Source organism: Mauremys reevesii, linkage group 8, assembly GCF_016161935.1.
Source record: "Mauremys reevesii isolate NIE-2019 linkage group 8, ASM1616193v1, whole genome shotgun sequence".
Lineage (NCBI taxonomy): Eukaryota > Metazoa > Chordata > Testudines > Geoemydidae > Mauremys > Mauremys reevesii.
In genome coordinates, this window is record NC_052630.1 from 82,608,926 (window position 1) to 82,629,202 (window position 20,277).

The window sequence follows — 20,277 nt, forward strand, 5'->3', positions numbered from 1 at the left end:
TCTATTTTTCCAAAATCCAGGTAAGTCCTCTGAGGTATTTAGGTAGTTAGGGTTTATCAGAATATTGTTTGGATACACAGAAATCACAATATGCTTTGCATTTTTAGTATCTCATAAAAACCACAGGCAACTCAGAAATAGCATGGTCTAGAGAAATGAAGAGGTTTGGGAAGCAGGAAATTCAGATTTCTAAATCCCAGCTCTCTCACTGATTGACTGTATTGCCTTGTCAAGACATCAGATGTCTGCCTCAATTTCCCCATCTGGTAAAATGTGGATAATATTTATTTACCCATCTCAAAAGGGTGCGTTGATTGTTTGATTTCACACTGCTGCATAAATGCTGCTTATTAAACACATTTTCCATTGCAAGACATTATCTTCATCTTTAATTATAAACACATAACCAGTTGCCCAAAATGTGATTTTACTGAAATTAAAAATAATGGAAAATAGACAGAGTCCTATTTAAAAAAAATCTAATGTAAATGTATGAGATTACAGTACAATTTCCTAATGGAGCTCATGTCTCTGACTTTGATCATATGTGATTGTGACTAGAATGCCAAGTAGCAATGATGACCTCTATTCAGCAGAAACATACGTAGCTCCTATTGTAGTCTTTTATATTTAAATAGTGAAATGTAAGGAGCAGTTCGAAGTAGAATACAGCTGGGTCAAAGGAAAATTCACACCAATTACAATTCATACATAATTCACATTTTACCTATTTTAGAAAAAAATTCACATTTATTTACTGTCAAACAGGTGTTAAACTTTACATTGGTTATTAGTGATGGGCTCATTAACAGTTTTACACAAAGGGATGAAAAAAAGCAGAATTTTGCTGAAACAATTTACATTTCATTAGATCTTTATCATAAAATAAATTACTAAATATAGGCAGAAGGAATATGGAGGAGTAATATTTGTTTTATTTTATTTTTAAAAGGACAGGCACCTTTTGTTCACCAGAAAGTTTGAGAGAAGTGTCCAGTGTCCCCATTAGCCCTCCCCATCCCACCCTGGGTAAAGAATGAACAGGGAATTGATTTACAATCTTGGCTAGATTTTACCAAATTTGTGCAACGCATGGCATAACTGGCTTCTAACAGAAATTTCTCCTTGGATTTTTTTTTTTGGCAATAAAAAAAGTCAAACATAAGAATAAAAATTAACTTCTCAAAGCAGAACACTGTTTACAGTGAAAAATAAGTGAAAACAGGTAGAACTTGGATTTTAAACATACTACAGTACTATGAACAAAGTGTAAGAAAAACAGCTTATAACATATGTGCAACCAAGAGCTCTTCACAATATTTTCTTCAAACTCTTTAAAATTATTTTTAATAATTATATTTCAGTTGGACACAAATGTATTTTTTTACCCTAGCAATAGAACAAAATATAATTTCTTTAGCCATCTTTCACGAGAATAGTTCATTGTACAGTTGAGGAAATATATGAAATAAGGCCTGTGGCTTGATTGCTAGTGGTTAGACATGTTTTCAATCTTTGCCTTAATGGAAAAGATTTGCAGTGACCTGCAAACTGATGCAGAATCTCTCTCTCCTGCTTTTGAAAGTCTTGTCAGGAATAATAAGGTACAGTAAATTTGTCCCACAGGATCTTAGAGCCTACGTCTTGTATATAATACAATGCAGGCCTACCCAAAACAAGAGGGGGGAGGGTGCAGCCATATTTACAACTATAGTTCACAAACTGCTGCAGTAAAATGGCTGGAAAGTTTTCATCTGTTTGTTTGTTTCACAATTTTGTTAAACTCAGCAGCAGAAGATATTTTAAAATACCTTGTTGGTATCTCTTCTCTTTGTAACAAATAATTCATTTTAGTATACTCTGTGTATATACAAAGTTTTGTTTTATAAAAATTCACAGAACTGCAAGGTCCAGTCATCCCCTTTACACCGGAGAACCACAGGGTGAACAGAATAGTCTCTTTGAGCAGATATGAGGGAGCCTGCGTTGGGCAAATAAAGTCTTCTTAATACTTGTATGTGGCCTTTAGTATTTCTTTGCTACACTATTAAAGGCTTGTCACTAGTTGCATTTGTCCTTCCCTAACATCTCCTTCTGGGATACATCCTTCTTTGTTAATGGGAATTATATAGCCATCACTATTGCCCCTGCTGATTTGATAGTACATCTGAAGCTGATGGCCAGCTCCAAGATTTGGCATGCTTTTGTAGTAAATGTCTTCATTCTCACTCCTCCTGGAGGGAGAGAGATCTTCTTCAACATCAGGACTGCTCTCTGGATAAGGAGAGTCTCTAAGATTGGGCATGCTTGTGTAAAGAGAGTCTCTGTTGGGGGATTGTAGGTGGTCGTCAGCCTCAGCTGTCAGCTGTGAGACGTAGCTGTCAGTTCCTTCAGTCTTCACTTTCTTCTGTGGCTGGTACAGAAGCGAGTGAGTCCGTTGGGGAATGAGTGGCGCCTCAAGCTCCTTATGGTGAAGCTCCAGTCCTGGGTTGTCACTGTGCATCAAAGATGAAGCATCCGCCACAATTGCGTCATCTTCGCTACTGCTCCCGCCAATCACAGCTTTGGCTGGGAGTGTGCGCTCCAGGTTGTGGTTCTTGCTGCCGCCCCGCAGGTTGTTGTGCACTAATTCTGAAATGATCATTTTTTCAAAAGCAGTATCATTCAGGCTTAGTCCACAGTCTACAACTTGCACACTGTCATTATAATCTCCATTGCGCAATGAGTAGCTGTTGTTGAAATTACCATTTAGCGGTAGAGTATCCATGGCACTTGTATCCCTGGCATTGTTCAGTGAATGTCCTGAAACAGAAAGGGGACAGTTTGGGTTACTCGCTGGCACTCTTTTTACTTTTCTTCTTTTTGTATAAAACTCTTTAATGTAGTTCAGGACAAAGTTGTACTTGGAAGTAAGACTTGAGAAAAGTTAGGTTATTGAACATTCCCAACTGTAAACAGTTGCACACCTTATAGGAAAGATGTATTTAAAAAATAATAAATAATTTCCCATGGGGTGGAATTGGATTTTAATTTAGAAATTTAGGGGGAACTCTGAGATTCTGATTTCATAATTTAGTACCAGTTTTATGACTCTTCCACAAGGAACTGTTCACTCCATGCCCTTGCATATGTAATGCAAAGCAATTCATTTGTAAACATTTACATTTTAAAGTACAACACCATGATTAGAAAAATAAAATTAACAGAATTTGTCCTAAACGACACTAAATTAAAAAGGAATTTGGCCACATACAAAACTGAAGGTAAATGTATAACATAAACCCACATAACTGGCAAGCAACTACTTTAACAACAGTTCTAACCGTTCCTTTTTTTTCTGGAGATGAAGTAAAGAAAAGAATGAAAAAATGGACAAATACAAAGAATTTATGTGAAACAAGGACAGCCAACTTTCACACTAAAGGGACCAGGGCCCACAAGCACCATCCAACAACACGATAGACAGCAGGTGGAATGACTCACTTTGACAACTCACATCATGTCTGTCTGCTCAGGCTATCTGGCCTAAGAGTAGCTGATATATAAAAGAAAGTAAAATGATTTATTGTAACATGATGAAGAATTACTAAGCTTCTCAGCAACTTAGTCAGAGCAAGGGTTCAGCAAATTAGATTACTAGCAATAATAGCTTTTTTCCCACTTAATGTAATTTTTGCACTAATATTCTGTCTGCCAGCAATGGCCTCGGGCTTCTAAAGGTCAAAGTTCGCCTGCAGTCTGCATCAGTCACAGTGACAGCACTGAATGAACCAGTATAGTCAATTAAGACTTAGGCCCACAGACACCATGGGCATGCAGTTCAAATGCAGAAATGTTAGGAATTTCTGTAAGCATGGGTCACAGAAATTAAACCAAAGAATAAATATTAACTGTGGAATGGGAGGAGGAAATCAGCCATGGCTGACATCTTTTAACTGTTGGAGGAATGACAGATTGGGTAAGTCTGCTGGAGATATGAAAAGAAGTTTAAGGAAAAAAATTGGAATCTTATGGTGGCAATTTTTTTGCGTTGAAGAAATGTGTTTTCTATAGACACAAAGACATGTAAACTACAAAATCACAATGCTTCCCAGGCAAAGAAAAACAAGAGTTTTGAAAGAAACTAAAAAGCCTGTACCATTGAAAGTTAGATTGTTTGTTAGTGAATTCCTAGAAAGTCACTTTAACTACAAATATGACTGGAAATAAAGAAAGAATGAAGTGATGTTATTGGAATGAAACTGATCACTGTGAGGCTGCTGCATTATATGCAAGGCTTGGAGGAGTATAGGAAAAAAAAACTTTTGTTTGAAAAAGATTACAGATTTTCTTGTTTTGCCTTTTTTCCACACTTAAAGCTGCAGCGTATTCTAGAAAATGCAAGTTTCTTCTGTTTTTTTTTTTAAAAATGAAAGTGATATGTTTTTGTCATGAGACTGTTTTGGTAGCAGAATACTAATTTTGAGCTAAATTCTCCTTTTAAAAAACTTGCAAGTAATTTTGTATTGTGCTATTCCAGCCTGCCATGTGTACCGAATTAGACAAAGTGATGATGGTTGTTTGAAAGGCCTCTTTAAGCTTTGATTAAACAACTTCATAGCTTTGTAACTTCATATATGTTTCAAGATCTTAGCTGCAAAGAACATATGGCATTTATAAGAGTGAGGCAACACATGGACTGCATGCTGGCATTCATTTCCCTAATGAAAGTGATTTATTTTTATAATTTTGTTCTCTGTGCTCTGCTAAGCAGATACCAAAACATATTTGATAACCCAAAGTGAGAGTTCTGTGATATACTGCAGAGTTAAGCACTCTAGAATATATTTTGACTGATTTGAGGAGGCAAGTTTTGTTGCCCATGATCAGGTAATTCACTTGAAATCTTTCCATAGCCTGTAGCAAGATTACTGTGGGAATGTAGAAATGTAAGAAAAGGATTAAGCATTTTTGCTTGACATTGTTTTGGTTTTAAACAGCAAATTATTTCAGCATTGCGTAGTGTATCCTCATTTACCAATAGGGTTTGCTACAGACCTTGTGTTATTTTCCAAAAAGCACTACAGAAGTACTGTTTGAATGTGGAAACATTTCAGTTGCAAATTGTGAACCACTTGCCCGCTGAGTCTACTTCATGACCACTAGTTATGTTTTAATTGTGCCCATTAAAAACCATGCTGAAAAAATTTACATTTGATAGGCAAAGTTAAGTTTTACTCCCATACTTGTCTCTCTGTAGGTTGCTAGAGGAAAGCATAAGGAAAGTAAGAAAACAAGAGAATGAAAATAGAAACCGCAGTTCAGTTAAAAAAGAAATTTGAAATAAAAAACAGAAACAAGGTTTTATGTTCTCCATATTGTCAAAGTTTTAACACTGAGTTTTAATTACACTAGAGATAATTATTTCACTCATCAAAACTGTAACTACTAGATATATATTAATTTATTAATTGCTCTGCAATTAAGAAAAGCATTTGAATAATATCACAACAAAAGTTAGGTTAGTGATGACACCCTTAGTCCCAGAGAACTAAACTGTTCTAATTATAACCTAAAGATTCTCCTAAAGAAATCAACTAACATAAAGCTGCACTATACTATAGTTTGGCTTATATTTGATGCTGGATGCAATTTTCTACACTAGGGTATCCAAAAGTGTGTCAAGATGCCTCGCACTGTTTTATTATCTAAATCAACTCCATACGCAGGTTTTTCTCGGCAAGATTTTGAGTCAACTGAAGCTTATATTGCATAGACATGATACCTCTAAGTGATATATATCTTGAAGATGGGCTCTCGGACCATGTGGTGTCAGTCCTGTAATAGTATATTAAGATTTATGCCACCTGTGTTAAAAACATGGATAATTATTGGTAAATACTATTATGGCAAAGGCATTACTATAATATAGTGCAGTTTTACAAGCCTGGCATTGGCAACGCTGTAAGTATTTCTTAAACTGACAGAAATTCAGAATGCAGGACTAGGATATTGCAATTTGAGTTTCTAGCTAGCAAAAAGAAAGGATTCAGACTAAAGAAAAGCGATTTTTTTTCCAGTCAGTATAAGCACACCTGGTGAGTTAAACACGGGAGCTGAAGGGGCATTACATACAACCGTTTCAGCGAGCAATGTGTTATAGGGGTTGTTAGTGCCATGTGGTCGAAGAAGAGGGTTTGTTAGTAGGTAATTGCCAGTCATTCCTAAAGCAAAGAAACAGAAAAAGAGACATCAGTTCTTTAATTTTATTCTGACAGTTTCTATAACTTTTTTTTTTATTCATCATGAGTCACGTAGAACTTGTCAAATGTAATTCAGCTGAAAATTTCTGAATGTATTTGCTAATTTGAAGGAGGAGAGCGAAAACTTAGTTGAATTTCAGTAATTCACAGGTGCTAAATCCCCAAAGTAAACACCTGCTGAGAATGACATTTACTGATTTCTATAAAAATAACATTAAAGACGAATAGCAGTTAAATGCATAGGGATCCATATTCTATTTGAAGATGCTACAGCTTAATCAAGAACCTTGAACACTGTGGTTCAGAACTGAAAAATCCAAATTTTATTAATTTAGAGATGTTGGACAATTCATTATGAAAACATCTGGGTTATTACTAACCTTCAAAAAGCAGAGGGGAGGGGGAAGGAAATAACTTTCTTCAAAGAAATACAAGGAATGACAAACTGCAACAAGCCTATCTTAGTATATGCAAAAGCACACATGCTGAGGAGAAAGCAAAATGTTTTGCTTTAAGAACTTAAACCATTCATATGTTCTTTTGGGACAGATTCATGCTGCGACAATATCTGCCAGGTTTTAAAAATAAACTTTTAAATGTCTAAATTTCTCTAACAATTGGCTTAGCAAGATAAAATAAAACATGACATGATCATATGAACAGATATTTTACTAATTTTCAACTTTAATGCATCACCATTTACACAAGATTTCAAGTTATTTATTAGACAAAGTTTCAGCATAATTTGTTAAAAACTAAATGTTTGAAAACCAGTTAATTTGGCTGTGTGACTTTTAGTTTTTAAATTAGTAGGAAAACTAGTCAGAATAATGAAGAAAAATTATGCTAAAACCTTTGATTGAAAACATGATTTTAAACATCTCATTAAGGTAAAATTCAACTTATATTGTATTGAGTTGCACAACTGCATCAGGACTAATGTTATCTGAATACATTACATGTCCAAAGAGAGCTAAAAAGCCATCCACATTTTCATACTATATTTAAATTTATTAGATTCTCATTCAGGCAATAGCTAAAGATATTATATTTTAAATATTAATGCCGTTATCCTACTAGAGATATTTTATTCTAGGTAGCAGAAATTCCTGGAGTTCAGAGAATTCTTTTATTGACAGATTATGCTAATTTTATTTGACAGTGGTTTAATTTAGTTAACAATTAGATTGCTTTTTACCGTAACTTGTAAAAGTTGCTATTTGGACACAATGAGAAATATTAATTCCAGTGCATTTCCATATTACAATATATTACATCTTCTCCCATATGTTTTACTTTTAGCTTGAATTACTAGCTTACAGTTTACCAACAGTAGTTCTTCGAGTACTGTTCGAAGTGGAGCATCCACAGGGGGTTTATCTTCAAGAACACCAGTTACTGCGTAAGGTAAGTAACCTTTCCATATTTTCTGTCAATTTTAGCCTAAAGGTTCATTTAACACCCCCGCCCCCCTTCAAGCCCATGTTAATTTGTAAATTAGCTTGTTTAGATTTGTGTCATTCTAATGGTGATACTGTAACTAAAAACCCTTTTCTAAGCTTGGCAGGCTAGCACAAGGGGTTCATTTGGTCATGGTATCTTCCCTTGAAAAGACCTTGTGCCTATTGCCTAGTGGTATGGCTGTTAGGCCTCAACTCCACATTGCCCCTGGCCTTTGAATTAGCTGAAGGCCATGGCATAGGCAGAGCAAGTCTGGCGACTGAGGTCCCAGGCTGGCTTCTGCTGGCCTCTGCAGGGCATACCTCTTTCCAGCAGCAGCAAACTCCTCTTCTACTGCCCAGCAATTGGTTAATTTTAGTTCACCAGATTCTAGAGTAGATGTAAAGATTCAGGTGGATGGCAGTTCACTGAGTTTAGCCTACTGTTCTATTTGGGGTCAGGAAGTAATTTTACCCTAAGCAGCATCCTAGTGCATTGGTCGTGGTTTGTTTTTTGCCTTCCTCATTTTCAAGGTTCAGCAGTTAGGACTAATGCTTAGTTTGTGGGTTGAAGGTAAAGGGGCTTACTGGTTATGGTTCCTCAGGATTTTCTCTGGAACTGAGCAGCATCTATAGGGATTGCTAAATTTGGTAGTACTAATAGTAGTTTTGCTACTGTCTTTTTAAATTTTGCCAATTTAGCAGGAGTCTGTTGCAGCGAGGTCAGGTTCATATACCCTTTTCTCACAATGTGAGTGCAGAGTTGAGAAAAGTTAAAGCTAGGGCATAGATAGGGGAAAGGGGCATAGTGACAGGCTGTTGCATTCAGCTTTAATACAGAACAGCCCTACCTCCATTAGTGGCTCCTTGGCAGAAAGTTTGGTGAGGGGAGAAAAGAGTGGTGGCGATTGTGGCTAGAACTCTCCTCGTTTTTGGATGGCCATGGGCATGAGAATGTGTTTGGGGCCTTCACAAATGTTACATACAGCTGTATGGACTAGATATGCTGGATAACCTTCAATTCAAGTTAAAACAATTAATAAATTTGTGGCCATCAGAAGCCTTCAAGTCTAGATTATGTGGCTGTGTATTTTTGTGGCCATTACACATGGCAGATGCAATGTGGTCACAGAAAGGATAAAAACTTTACTGAAAAAAATCTTTATACGTCTTTTGCATAGAAATGGTGTCAATTTGATTTCACTGGGAACATTTCTGAGTCTAAAAATCATAGTCTCAAATATGCATTAAAAATGTTACTGACTTGTATTTCTGTTTCAGATTTAACCTATAAAGGTTAGTAAAGTTTTAAAATTATGTTCTTGCTTTTAAGCTAAATTATTGATGAAACTTATTAAAAAACATTTCCCATGAATAGAGAAAGTCAACTTCTATAGTGAATGGGCAAGTTGAGTGAACAAGATTTTAAAATGTGCTCATGAAAGACTATAATTTTAGAGAACATGTGTTCAAGAGTTTTTTTCCAACACAAATTTGTTTCAACTCTTATCTGTCAAATACTATTAAATCTAAGTCATCTAAAATTGAAATGTTCCCAGTGACTGACCTTGATTAAGTGTTGAAGTGCTGTTGATGTCACCTGAGATAAAGGAAGATTCAGATTGTTTTCTCACAGTGTCGTTCCACATCCTTCTTATACGACTCTGTTAACGTAAAGCAGTGAGACATAAACATTGTATTTTAGGGCACAGATTTTCCCCCTTTCATCTGTCATCATGTGAAACATCTACATTGCTTCTCGCTCTAAACTAAATAATTTCTAAACTAAGTGGCTCCTTTGTTATGAAAAGTCTAGTCTACTAAATTCCAATTAGATAAAACATGATGGTATCCTTGCCAGTTCCATACAAAAATAAAAAGAGGATGTTTGCATAAGAACAAACTGAAAGGAAATGTTTAAAAAGAAATCAATTCTACAATACAAAACCATGTATTGCCACCTAGATCATTATAATGAGAAGACAGTTAGTGCATATGAATGGAACATGTCTCAGTAGGCTTTTGTAAATAAGGTTAATTAGAAGATGCTGTCAAAGTCTTTGTTACCTGAGTGCCAGAGGAATAGCGAGCGCTAGTTCTTGTTGTCGATGCCTTCACTGAATTGTGGGGGCTCTCAGTTGGTAATCCACCACAGCAATAGGAATGGCGGAAGCACTTGCCGTATTCCTTACGTACCTGTAGATGAACAATGGGGATATTAAAAAAAAAATAGATGCACAATAAATATGTCTCCAGATAAGGATGTGACCAACCATCATCTATTAATGAATTTTAAACAAATTCCTTTATGGCAGACACACAAATTCAAAATTTTCCTCATTTTGATGCAGTTGACGAGCTTGTAATTCAAGTTATTTATAGTTATTTAAAAAGGCCTGCTATCATAGATCAATATATGTAAACCAGGTTACTACACATCTGCGTTTTTGCACAGTTCTGGGAGTAATTTCTTTTTAATGGAATGACTGTTTTGTGAAGGAATAAATAAACATTCTTTGATAAACTGATTAGGTTGGTATTTTTTCCTCTTCAGACTTTCCAGTCTTTAGTTTTTAATGCAAAAATATTGAGTCCAGTTTTTTAAAACTGCCCTAATCTGTGCAGAATGCAAACCACATCGGTGAAGACTGCCATATTGTCTCAGTGCCAAGTTTTGGATTGTAGAATCCAGGCCATGAGGTAACTCAATAGAACTACTGTCAAGATACAAGAATTACAATCTTTGTTGCTATGTATGTTTGCTGACTCCAGGAAGTTTGAACTCTGAAACTTCATTGAGATTTTTGTCTGAATAAAGATTAAGAAAAGCTAAGTAATAATATCAAAATTTGGCCTACGATTAGTTACCTTCTGTTTCTAAATGAACGTCTTGATAATTAGATGTATTGATGTTTATAAATATTAAAGTCATCAGAACTATTTTACAGAGAAGTTCTTTCCCTCAAATGTGTTCACTGACAACTGGTTCTAAGTAATTCTTATATTAGCATGCACATATCCTGGCAGCATTGCATGGATCGGTAAAAGACATGCTTCTGAAAATTTTATCCACCAGGACTTTTCCAAAGTCATCTGGCTGCTAAGGCTTCTAATTTTCCAAGTTTCTTTTCAAAATGGAACTTGGGCTCCACAGTCACTAGACACTTCTGAAAAGTTTATCTGTCCTGTGAATGTACGTGAAAATGAGAGAGAGATTGTGTGAGAAAAGGTAACATTTTCATATGTAGTACTGAAAACCCATTACAAATTAATAAGGTTTTTTTCACATAACTCAGGCTTTGCTTTCAAAACCCCAAGTCTTTTATTCAAAGAGTACATAGTTTTACCATGGTGCTTTTATAAAAGCATGAGCAGGATGCAAATTTGACTACTCAACTTAAAAATCATTTTTTTAGTCAAAGCTTGAATTTTAAACAGATACCAACTTACATATTTTGTAAAGGAAAGGTACACTGTATGTATTTTAGATGAACCCATCTATACCATACAAAAATATAATCATAGATACATAATTAGAATGGGTAAGTTCATGAAAATGTAAAGTTCTGTGTCATTAAATGATATAACACCTAAGGAAAATGTATTTCTGAACGTTAACGGATATTAAATGCTCTGAAACACTATAACAGGGACAATAGCAATCAAAGCTGTATTTTACCCAAATACCACCCTCCAGGGCCGGTTTTGCCTAATGCCTATATTGCTGTGAATGTACATTATCTGTCAGTACTGCACATTCCATTGTCATTATTTCTAAATTATAGCCTGTTCGAAACTGATGGAAGTAACAGCACTATCATCTTGTCAGGACTGGAAACGTAATAGTTTTCTCTTCCACAGTTCTGTATCTCTGTTCAATTTAGTGACCAACTAGTAATAACAGAATAAAAAGACTACATTAGCTATGCAGACAGGGACAGGATGATGATATCCAGTGAAAGGCACTGAAACTTTTAAACCTTAAATGGTAGCCTTAGCATTCTTTCAGGTATAAATCTTCTTGATCTAGATTAAGTTTTTTCATACTTGACTGGCACTTTAACATTGCTTGACTCCACTTAATACAGAAACAATGCATGATAGTAGAAAATAAAACAGCAGTGTGTCTTTGGTATTCAAATCCTATATAAGTGGTTAAAAGGCAAAATTTTAAGATATCCTAATCTAGAAATTATTTGCATCTTTACTATGTTTACAATTTTCCCTCTTTTCTATATTCAATCCCATCTCTATGGGTTTCCCTTTCTGAATGTGTAAGGAGATAAACATTTCTCTCTTTTTATTCTGGCTCTCTTCCTAAAACATGTTACAACAGTTTGCATGAAAGAAGCTGTATACCTCAAATTAAGAAACACACAAAGTTAAATGGTGAGCATGCACAATTTAAATCACAAGAATGATACTTTGCACTTAGCACCCTTTTCATCTAAGGGTCTCAAACCACTTTACAAGCATTGAGTTAATTAAGTCCCGTGAGGTACATGTAACAGGGGCTAATGATTAAGTTCCAAAATGTAAATTGGTTAAAATATCTAGTGGATAAATGTCTATTGTAAATTTGCTAAAATGATTTCAAAATGGTTACATTTAAGAGAAGATAATGACTATAATTTTTCATTTTACACCTCTCCCCCCGCCACTTTATTACCATGTCCTTTTTACCCTCATTTGGTATAAGACTCCGACATAGATTGTAAGCTCTTTAGTACAGTTGCCATTTTTTGCTAGAGTAATACATATACAATAACCACACAAACATGGAGCAGCTCAGGATATTGTTAAAAGGATATTCAGCTTTAAACCTGTAGCCTGAAACATGGACTCTTGCCCCAGGGTCATTAGTTTACATGAATTTACAAATGAGCCCACTCCATGGTCTTTGGGCTAGTCAAGATTTTTTAAAATACAAAAATTGTCAACTTTGGAAAACTCCCTTCCACCTTACATACTACCTACCACTAATGACCACATATTTCTACCATCTGTTGGTGTTCAGCATTAACTTTGGGATCTCAGTTGGTTCTGAAATGAAGTTATCCACACTGCAACCCTCACCCATCACCACTGGTACTACCTGACACCTCTCAAGAGAGAAAGCAAGGACCTTTCATTGATATAGAGGGTACACTACTCCCTCAACCCCAGAAGTGATCTCCTGCAGGTTGAGACACTCTAAGCTGAAAATGAGGCTCTGATTGCAGCATGAGTAGGCATACCCAACTAGCTTTAATTTAGCTGCCCTGGCTAACATTGGTAGTGAGGAAGTGGTGGCACAGCATTCAGCAAGGACTAGCTTCCCCAGTCCAGGCCTGCTGGGTATGTACTCAGGTTGCTGGCCCACAACAGAGTCTGTGCCACTGTGTCTTCACTGCCACTGTTACCCACAATAGCTAGATTAAGCTAGTATGGATATGCCTACCTGCACTGCAACCACACCTTCATTTGCAGTGTAGCCAAACCCACTGACATTGTAAGTGAGTGGAAGGTTGAACAGCCATTGTTTGATGCTTTAACTCAGTGGTGCGCAACCTGCAGGGTAATCCGCTGGCGGGCTACTAGTTTGTTTACATATGCACACCCGCAGCTCCCAGTGGCTGTGGTTTGCTGTTCCCGGCCAATGGGAGCTGCGGGAAGTTACCTTTAGTAACTTTCATCCAAGATTCTCAGACCACTTTAAGAAACATTAACTAGGCCTTGCAACACCTCTGTACTATTAATACCCAGTGTACACTTGCATGAGTCACAGAGTAGTTAAATGACTTGCCTAAGAGCACACAGCAAGGTATTTGCTGCAAACAGCACCAATGGTTTCTGTCTCCCAGTTCCCTGCTATTGATCTAACCACTAGAAGACAGGCCTTCCCTTGAAATTACACTCTATCTCCCATTTTTCTTCATTGCTATTTCTTTTCTAAAAATATCAGGCTACTGAAGAGGTATAAACCATGAGTGTTTGTTTTCAGTAACTTACTTTCTTTTGAAGGGCACAATGAAAGATGAAAATAAACATTCCCTGGAAAGCATTGAATACTGTGAAGAGATATGTCATCACAACCGTCTCCTCATTGATAAACAGCAGGCCAAATGACCATGTTAGGCCAAGAAGACACAGGAGAGCAAATGCACCCAAGACCCAGGACCTGTAAAAGAAAATTAATTTTAGTAACACTGCTGATAAAAATGCATACCGCCACTTCCAATATTAACATTTCAGTTGCTGCAATTGACTTTTACTAGGTTCACATTCAAATGCAAAAAATCCTTGGCTTTAACCTTTCATCTATTAAAGAAAGAACAATTCCATTTGGTACTTTCAGTCTCCAGTGGAAACAGCAACAGTAGATATGACCTTTTTCTTATTCAAGAACTGCACAAGATGTCAAAACTATTTTAAAATGCAGAGGTGTAGCACAAGGCCCAGCTACCCCACTGCTTTATCTGTATTTTTACAAAGGAGATTGGTAAGTCTAGCTTAACCACTAACTGAGCCCTATATTTTGAACAGTGGTGCTTCCATATGTCACCAAATAATGTAATAAATACACAAAAGTTAAACAGCAGAGTAAAAACCTAGAACCTAAGGCTTTAATATTCTGGTAAACTCAGCTAAACTAAGGCTAAGTGATCTAACTTCCACATGAAGGAGCCTTGCTGAAATGTGACAAAAATATGGATACATCCACAAAATAAAGTCTTTGAGAGAGATTCCAACATGACTAGTTTAAGGAAAAAAGAATTGTAGAGAACAGCACAGAATGAAAGGGAAAGGGATTTTAGTCAGTGCATTCCACATCTAACTAATGATCTTACTTGATAAATGGTTTATTATCTTCATAGCTAGAAAGCGTTATAAGCAGAAAAGAGAAACAAAATTATTAGACAGAATTGTAACAGAAATTAATATGAAAGCATTTTTGTATTTTATATAAACTTAGTCAAAATTAGGAAATTCAAAGTGCAGATGCAAGCAATTTAAAATCATAAAGGCATATAATAGTTAAAAATACTTTAGCAAATTAGATAATTCCAAACTAGTTAATTAAAATTAAGGGTGATCCACAATATTGACGGAGTTTGTAAAATTAAAAATATCATGCTAGGAATTTGTTAATGTAGGGTTCTATCTTACCCAGGTAAGTCCGTATTATAGTAGCCATCACAAACACGGTAATTACTGGTGTGGATGAGAAGACAGAAAGAGGAAAAGAAAGAAAAGAGAGAGATGCTAAAGATTAGCGCTCTCTCTCCTCATGCAACATGCAATGAAGCTGATACTGACCTATCTATAGCATCTAGTTTGCAATGTTAGCCTTAATGTAAACCTGTCTTTGCCATTTTCAGTATTGAAAACAAATCTGTAGGACCTTTTCACAGCCAACCCTTACATCATCCCTTCAAAGAGTTTATAGCAACAGCCTTCAGTTTGGGGGAAAAAAAACCCACTAAATAGAATACACTAAAAGACTATCAAAAGACTATCACAGCTGTAAGATTCTTATTAATTACGTAACACTTGCATTACTCTCCAAAAGGGATATTGAAATACAGCACCAATATAAAGTAAACATTTGTTCAATTAGCATGAAAACAACAGATAATCTTCAAGTTAACAATAGTAATGGAGTCATTTCTCTTGGGAGAACTGGATTACAAATGAAAACTGCTCAGAATCCCTAAAATAAAAACGCCATTTAACAAAACAAACTTAACATAATCATATCAGCCATGCAAACAGGAACATCATTTTGAACCACATTTTAAATACAAATGAAATTGCCACTTTGCTATGGAATTTCCGTGAAGATACTGAAATAATTTCTTGGCATTAATTCCAGGCCGAAATGATCTAATTTTGACCAATGCCTGTGACATTATGGTAACAATGTAAGGAAAGCAGGATTGGTAATGTTTCTTTCTAACTGACATTTGTAGTTGCTGGGAGACAAAGCCATGTGTTCCTAATGGAGAGTAGCTTTCAATCAGTTCAGTAATCAGAAAATAATCATAGTTCTCATACTTGAACACAAAGCACTTACTTAATGTTTTCCAACCTGCTAGAGTCTGGTTTCAGAGTGTTTGAGTGCTTCACCATTTTGCACAATGTGATCACCAGGAAGATAAGATTCAGCTGTCAAAACAGATAAGAAAGAAATTAAACTACTTTAAGTAACAGGTTGAGTAATGAGGATGTTATTGACTTAAAAAAAAAAACACCTCTCGGTTTATTTTCAAGTATATTTAGGTGACTGGTAATGGTATTTGGAGTGTTTCACCCCTAAGATGCTGGTTCAAATATGGACAAGGGGTAATATTTTCAAAGTCCCAATTTTACCCAAAATCTAGCCTCGTCAAAAGTCACTACCTTCTCATACAACCTGCATTTGCCATATTTAACCTGTTGGTCTAAATTTTACATTTTCAGTTTAATTCTGCCCTATTGAACATCAGTATCTAAAGTTACACTAACTTCCGCCTTACCTGCTCCTGTCTCACCCATTTGCCCTCCATGTTTCGCACCCCATTTTTGTCCTTGTTGCTACCATTCTTCTTCCCACTTGCCACCACTCCATCCTTCCTTACCCCTTGAGCCCTTTCCTCCTCTCACTAATTCCATCCCTTCTACACCTACCCTTCTTCATTCCTTCTTGCCTTCACAGGTACTACTCTTGTCTGGAAAACAATTTTTAAAAATTGTTCCACTGTAACAAATGAAAAACCTAGAAGACACAAGGGCACCTAATTTAAACGATTGTGTAGCACAGTCTATTTTCTCCACCCATTTTATTGTCTGGATATTGACACAACAAGGAGAATTGCTTCCATGTGGCAGCATCACATTTTCATGGAGAGGGTTTCCAGCTATTGAGATTGATGGATTGGACTTCCTCTGAGCAGGATCTCTCTAAATCCATCCCCCATCCAAAATCTGGGCTGCCAGATGGAGGGATGCTGGATTGGGATGGCTTGTCCTGACTCCATTCTGTGACAATAGGTTTGGAGATGGCAGTAGGTAAATGTACTGGTGGGAGGCCATCTGCAGAGCTGTGGTATACCAGGATTGTCATGGCTATCATGGTATTATTAAAATCAGTATCGCCTTGTCCAACTTGATGTTTCAGAATATGTGAGGTAGGAGTGGGGATGACATGGAAGGCATATATCAATATGTCTTACCACTGCACTAGGAAGGCATCCCCTCCGGAGTTGTGCCATTGTGTGTCTCAAGGCTGGGCACTTCTTGTTTCCCTGGGTGGCAAAGAGGTCCCATGATGGGAATACCCACTGACAAACTATCCGCTGTACCATCGATCTGGAGTTTCAACTTGTGATCCTTGTGAAAATACCTGCTGAGGCTGTCTGCTCAGAATTTCATCATTCCTGGTATGTGCACTGCAGTGAAGATGATTTGATAGTGGATGCACCAATTTCAGAGCTGGACAGCCTCCCTCCAGAGTGGTACGGACCTCACTCCCCTCTATTAGTTTATACATAGATGTTCTCCACCCTGACCTGGACATGAGTGGATCGGAATTGCTTGCACACCTTGTGGCCTATCTGCAATTCAAGAAGGTTGATGTGGAATGTGCCGACCAGGCCATGGCTGGTCAGGCCTAGTGGTGAAGGTAAGAGTTTGGTATATCATTTTGAAGTGGGTGCCAGGGTGGGCAGAGTCCAGGAAACGAGCTGAGAGTCAGTACCAGTGAGAGAGAAGCTGAATGCCAGCACTGGAGGGTCACCCAGACTTGTAAGCCAGAGGCAGAGCTGGGGGAAGTCTGAAGCCAGAGGGGAGCAACGGCTGGAGAAAAGCAGGAGAAGGGACAGGAAGCAGGCTGGAACAAGGGCAAGTACAGTTGTGGGTGTGGTATGCGTTGAGCAGCTACTAAGCTGCTGTGGCGGCCAAGTTTATAAGCACGACTGCTAAACTAGCAGCCAATCAGGGGCTCTGCCCACTCAGAATTCTAAGATTGCCTAGCAGCGCAGTTAGTTAGGGAGCAGGACAGCAGTTGTGCCTATGTGGTCTGGTACCTGACAGTCCAGGAACCTTGAGCTGCGTAGTTGTCCAGGTGCACTCGCCAGCCTCGTAGAGACATGTCTATAATGAGTGCCTTTGTGGGAAGGGAGGGAGCAAAGGGAACCATCACACAAAGAATGTCCTTCTCCCCCCATCCCAGGTGAGAGGTGTCCAGATGCTACAAGGAACTGAGACTCTCTTGTCTAAGGAATCCCTGTTTGAAAGGTAGACCTTTCTCAGCCAAGCCTGGATACTGCACAAATGTAGCCTGGATAAAGGGGGTCACATAGGTGCATGCTACCATGTGGCCTTGGTGGACCAAGCAGGACCAGACTGTTGTCTGAAGACTGAGATGAATGCTGAGGTCTCTCATTATGAGGAATCTGTCTAGATAGGGAAATATACTTCAGAGTTGCTGGCACAAGTGCATAGCTACCATCACCATGACCTTTGTAAAAACCCTTAGGGCCACTCCAAGACCAAAGGGAAACATCTTGTACTGGGTTTAGTCTCTATAGCCACCCAAAAATGCAGGAATTGCTTGTGCTGGGGGCATGTCTTTATGAAAATAAACATCTTAAATCGAGAGTTGCAGATCAGTCTCCTTTGTTTAGGGAGGGGATTAGAGCAACTAGGGTAATCATCCTGAATTTTATGTGGTAGATGAAGACATTCAGATGCCTGAGGTCCAAGATGAGTCTGCAGCTCCCTTTCTTTTTGGGGATCAGGAATTATTTGAAGAAAAAGGCCTTTCCCCAGTTATGGCCTCTCCAGCCCCTAACTGAATTAGGCAGCTGGGTCTGGACAAGGGACGATAGTGGAGTGGTGTGTCTGCCACACTGTACTCTATGGTGCTTTCTTGGTGGTTCAGAGGGCCCCTGGTAGCATGGCCATGGGGCTGGTTGGAATGTACGCTGCAGCACTTTAGAATATTTTCTGCAAGATGGTGGGGTACATATTCCCAAGGAATGCAGAGTGGCATGAGAGTCTTGGAGTGAGTCAAGTGACTCACTGGTTTTCTTGCTGAAGGCTTGTTGACCTCAATGGGGAGATCTTCTACCATCACCTGAACCTTTTTGGGGAATCCCAATGGCTGCAGCCAAGAAACCTGTCTGAACTACTGACATCACAGGAAGCTGTGTCCGCTATGTCCAATGACAGCTGAAGAGATGACCTGGCCATTAGATTTCCAGAACAGCCTGGAACTGGGGCCTGCATTACTAAGGTAATTTATTGGTCAACTCTTGTTGTAGTTCATGACATTGTATTTTGACATAAGCATCCAGTAGTTCTTGATATGGAAAAGTACACTGGCTGAAGAAAAGTTCTTTCTGGCATTCTTATCTGAAGGAATGATCCTGGTTAGTCATTCTGCTCTGTGACAGTTTAGACAACCAGAGAGTTCTGGTTTGGGTAAGAGAACAAATATTCTGCCTCCTTAGCGGGAACAACATACTTCTTTTCAATTCTCTTTGGGGTAGGGCCCCATGTGGCTGAGGTGTCCTTAGCTGGCTTCAAAACAGCCGCATTCATAGGAAGTGCCATTTTGGAGGGTGCCACTGACAAGAGAATGTCCATGACAATGTGGGGAGCAGGGAGGATCCTGAACCTCTTCCAGTGAGATCTGGGGGGTTTCAGTATTCCTCCGGAGAAGTTCCTATTACCGCTTGTAATCATCTTAAGGAGGGGGAGACTGGTATCATCACCTTGTCCACAGATGAAAAAGAAGCCCTTGGCAGATCAAGAGGTACTGTCTGCTCATGTTCTTTTGCCTGCCCTAGAGAGGGCTCAGGCTGTAGCACTGGAGGTGATTTCTGATTAAATCTGCGCCCTCAGTGTTCAAAGTCTGGGACTCGATAGTAAGGGTCTCAAGTGCTCCAGTATGGCCAGTAGGTTGGTTCGCAGGGATGGGGGCAGGTCCCATCGGGACTGCCATTAATCCCTGACTGCTCTATATGAGTCCTGGGATGAGGCTTTGGCAGCTCTATACAGGTTGACTTCGTGTGTGAAGACCATTGGTGGAACTGGCACTACCAACTTCTATACTTCCACAGAGTAAGAGTCATACAACTCGAAGGGGGAGCCATCAGTAACAATTGTCTTCTGGCAGTGCGACTAGAGGTAGTCCCTGGAAAGGGAAAGGGTCCTGATGATCCTTGAGAAGGGCATATCAAGGTCTGAACAGAGGAGAATTGGAAGAAGTCATTGGTATTTGATCTGTCAGTGCAAGCCAGGGCAGATGGTGAGCACTTTCTTACTTTCCTTACGCCCCTTTGAGGACAATTTTGGAGCACTGGAAGCTACCAGCACTGTCAGAGCTGGCTTGTGCGCCCAGTGAACTCCAAGAGCACCCCCCTCTGTGGCATGGAGTCTCATGCAGTCCCGAGGGAAAATGCAGCTCCCTTCTTTGAGGACTTATGAGCCAACTTGTTTGCCTTTTTATGAGAGTATTTCTCCTTGTCTTCTTCATGCTTCCACTTTGCAGAGTTCCTGAGCCTACTAGGCTCCAGTCAATGAGGCGGAGAGCAGGAGGTCAATCTGATCAAAGTCTCACAAAATGCTTC

The 20,277-nt window shown here is 38.3% G+C and overlaps 1 protein-coding gene across 21 annotated transcripts in view; it reads right to left on the bottom strand.

Moving 5' to 3' along the window:
• Positions 1-650: 650 nt before the first annotated feature.
• The window catches only part of ADGRL2 (adhesion G protein-coupled receptor L2), a 194,471-nt gene continuing 174,844 nt past the window's right edge, over positions 651-20,277 (bottom strand). For 4 of the 21 annotated variants that reach the window (XM_039484168.1, XM_039484165.1, XM_039484167.1 and 1 more), the window contains 6 exons: positions 15,738-15,829; positions 13,673-13,841; positions 9,749-9,877; positions 9,249-9,345; positions 6,075-6,203; positions 651-2,802 (listed from right to left, as the gene is read on the bottom strand). In XM_039484168.1, the coding sequence (XP_039340102.1) occupies positions 2,048-2,802; positions 6,075-6,203; positions 9,249-9,345; positions 9,749-9,877; positions 13,673-13,841; positions 15,738-15,829 (1,371 nt within the window). In that variant the 3' untranslated portion in view covers positions 651-2,047. Of the gene's footprint in view, positions 2,803-3,483; positions 3,536-5,764; positions 5,847-6,074; positions 6,204-9,248; positions 9,346-9,748; positions 9,878-13,672; positions 13,842-14,511; positions 14,539-14,830; positions 14,876-15,737; positions 15,830-20,277 lie in introns of those variants that run through there. The other 17 variants (XM_039484174.1, XM_039484171.1, XM_039484173.1 and 14 more) reach the window with 11 other exon arrangements.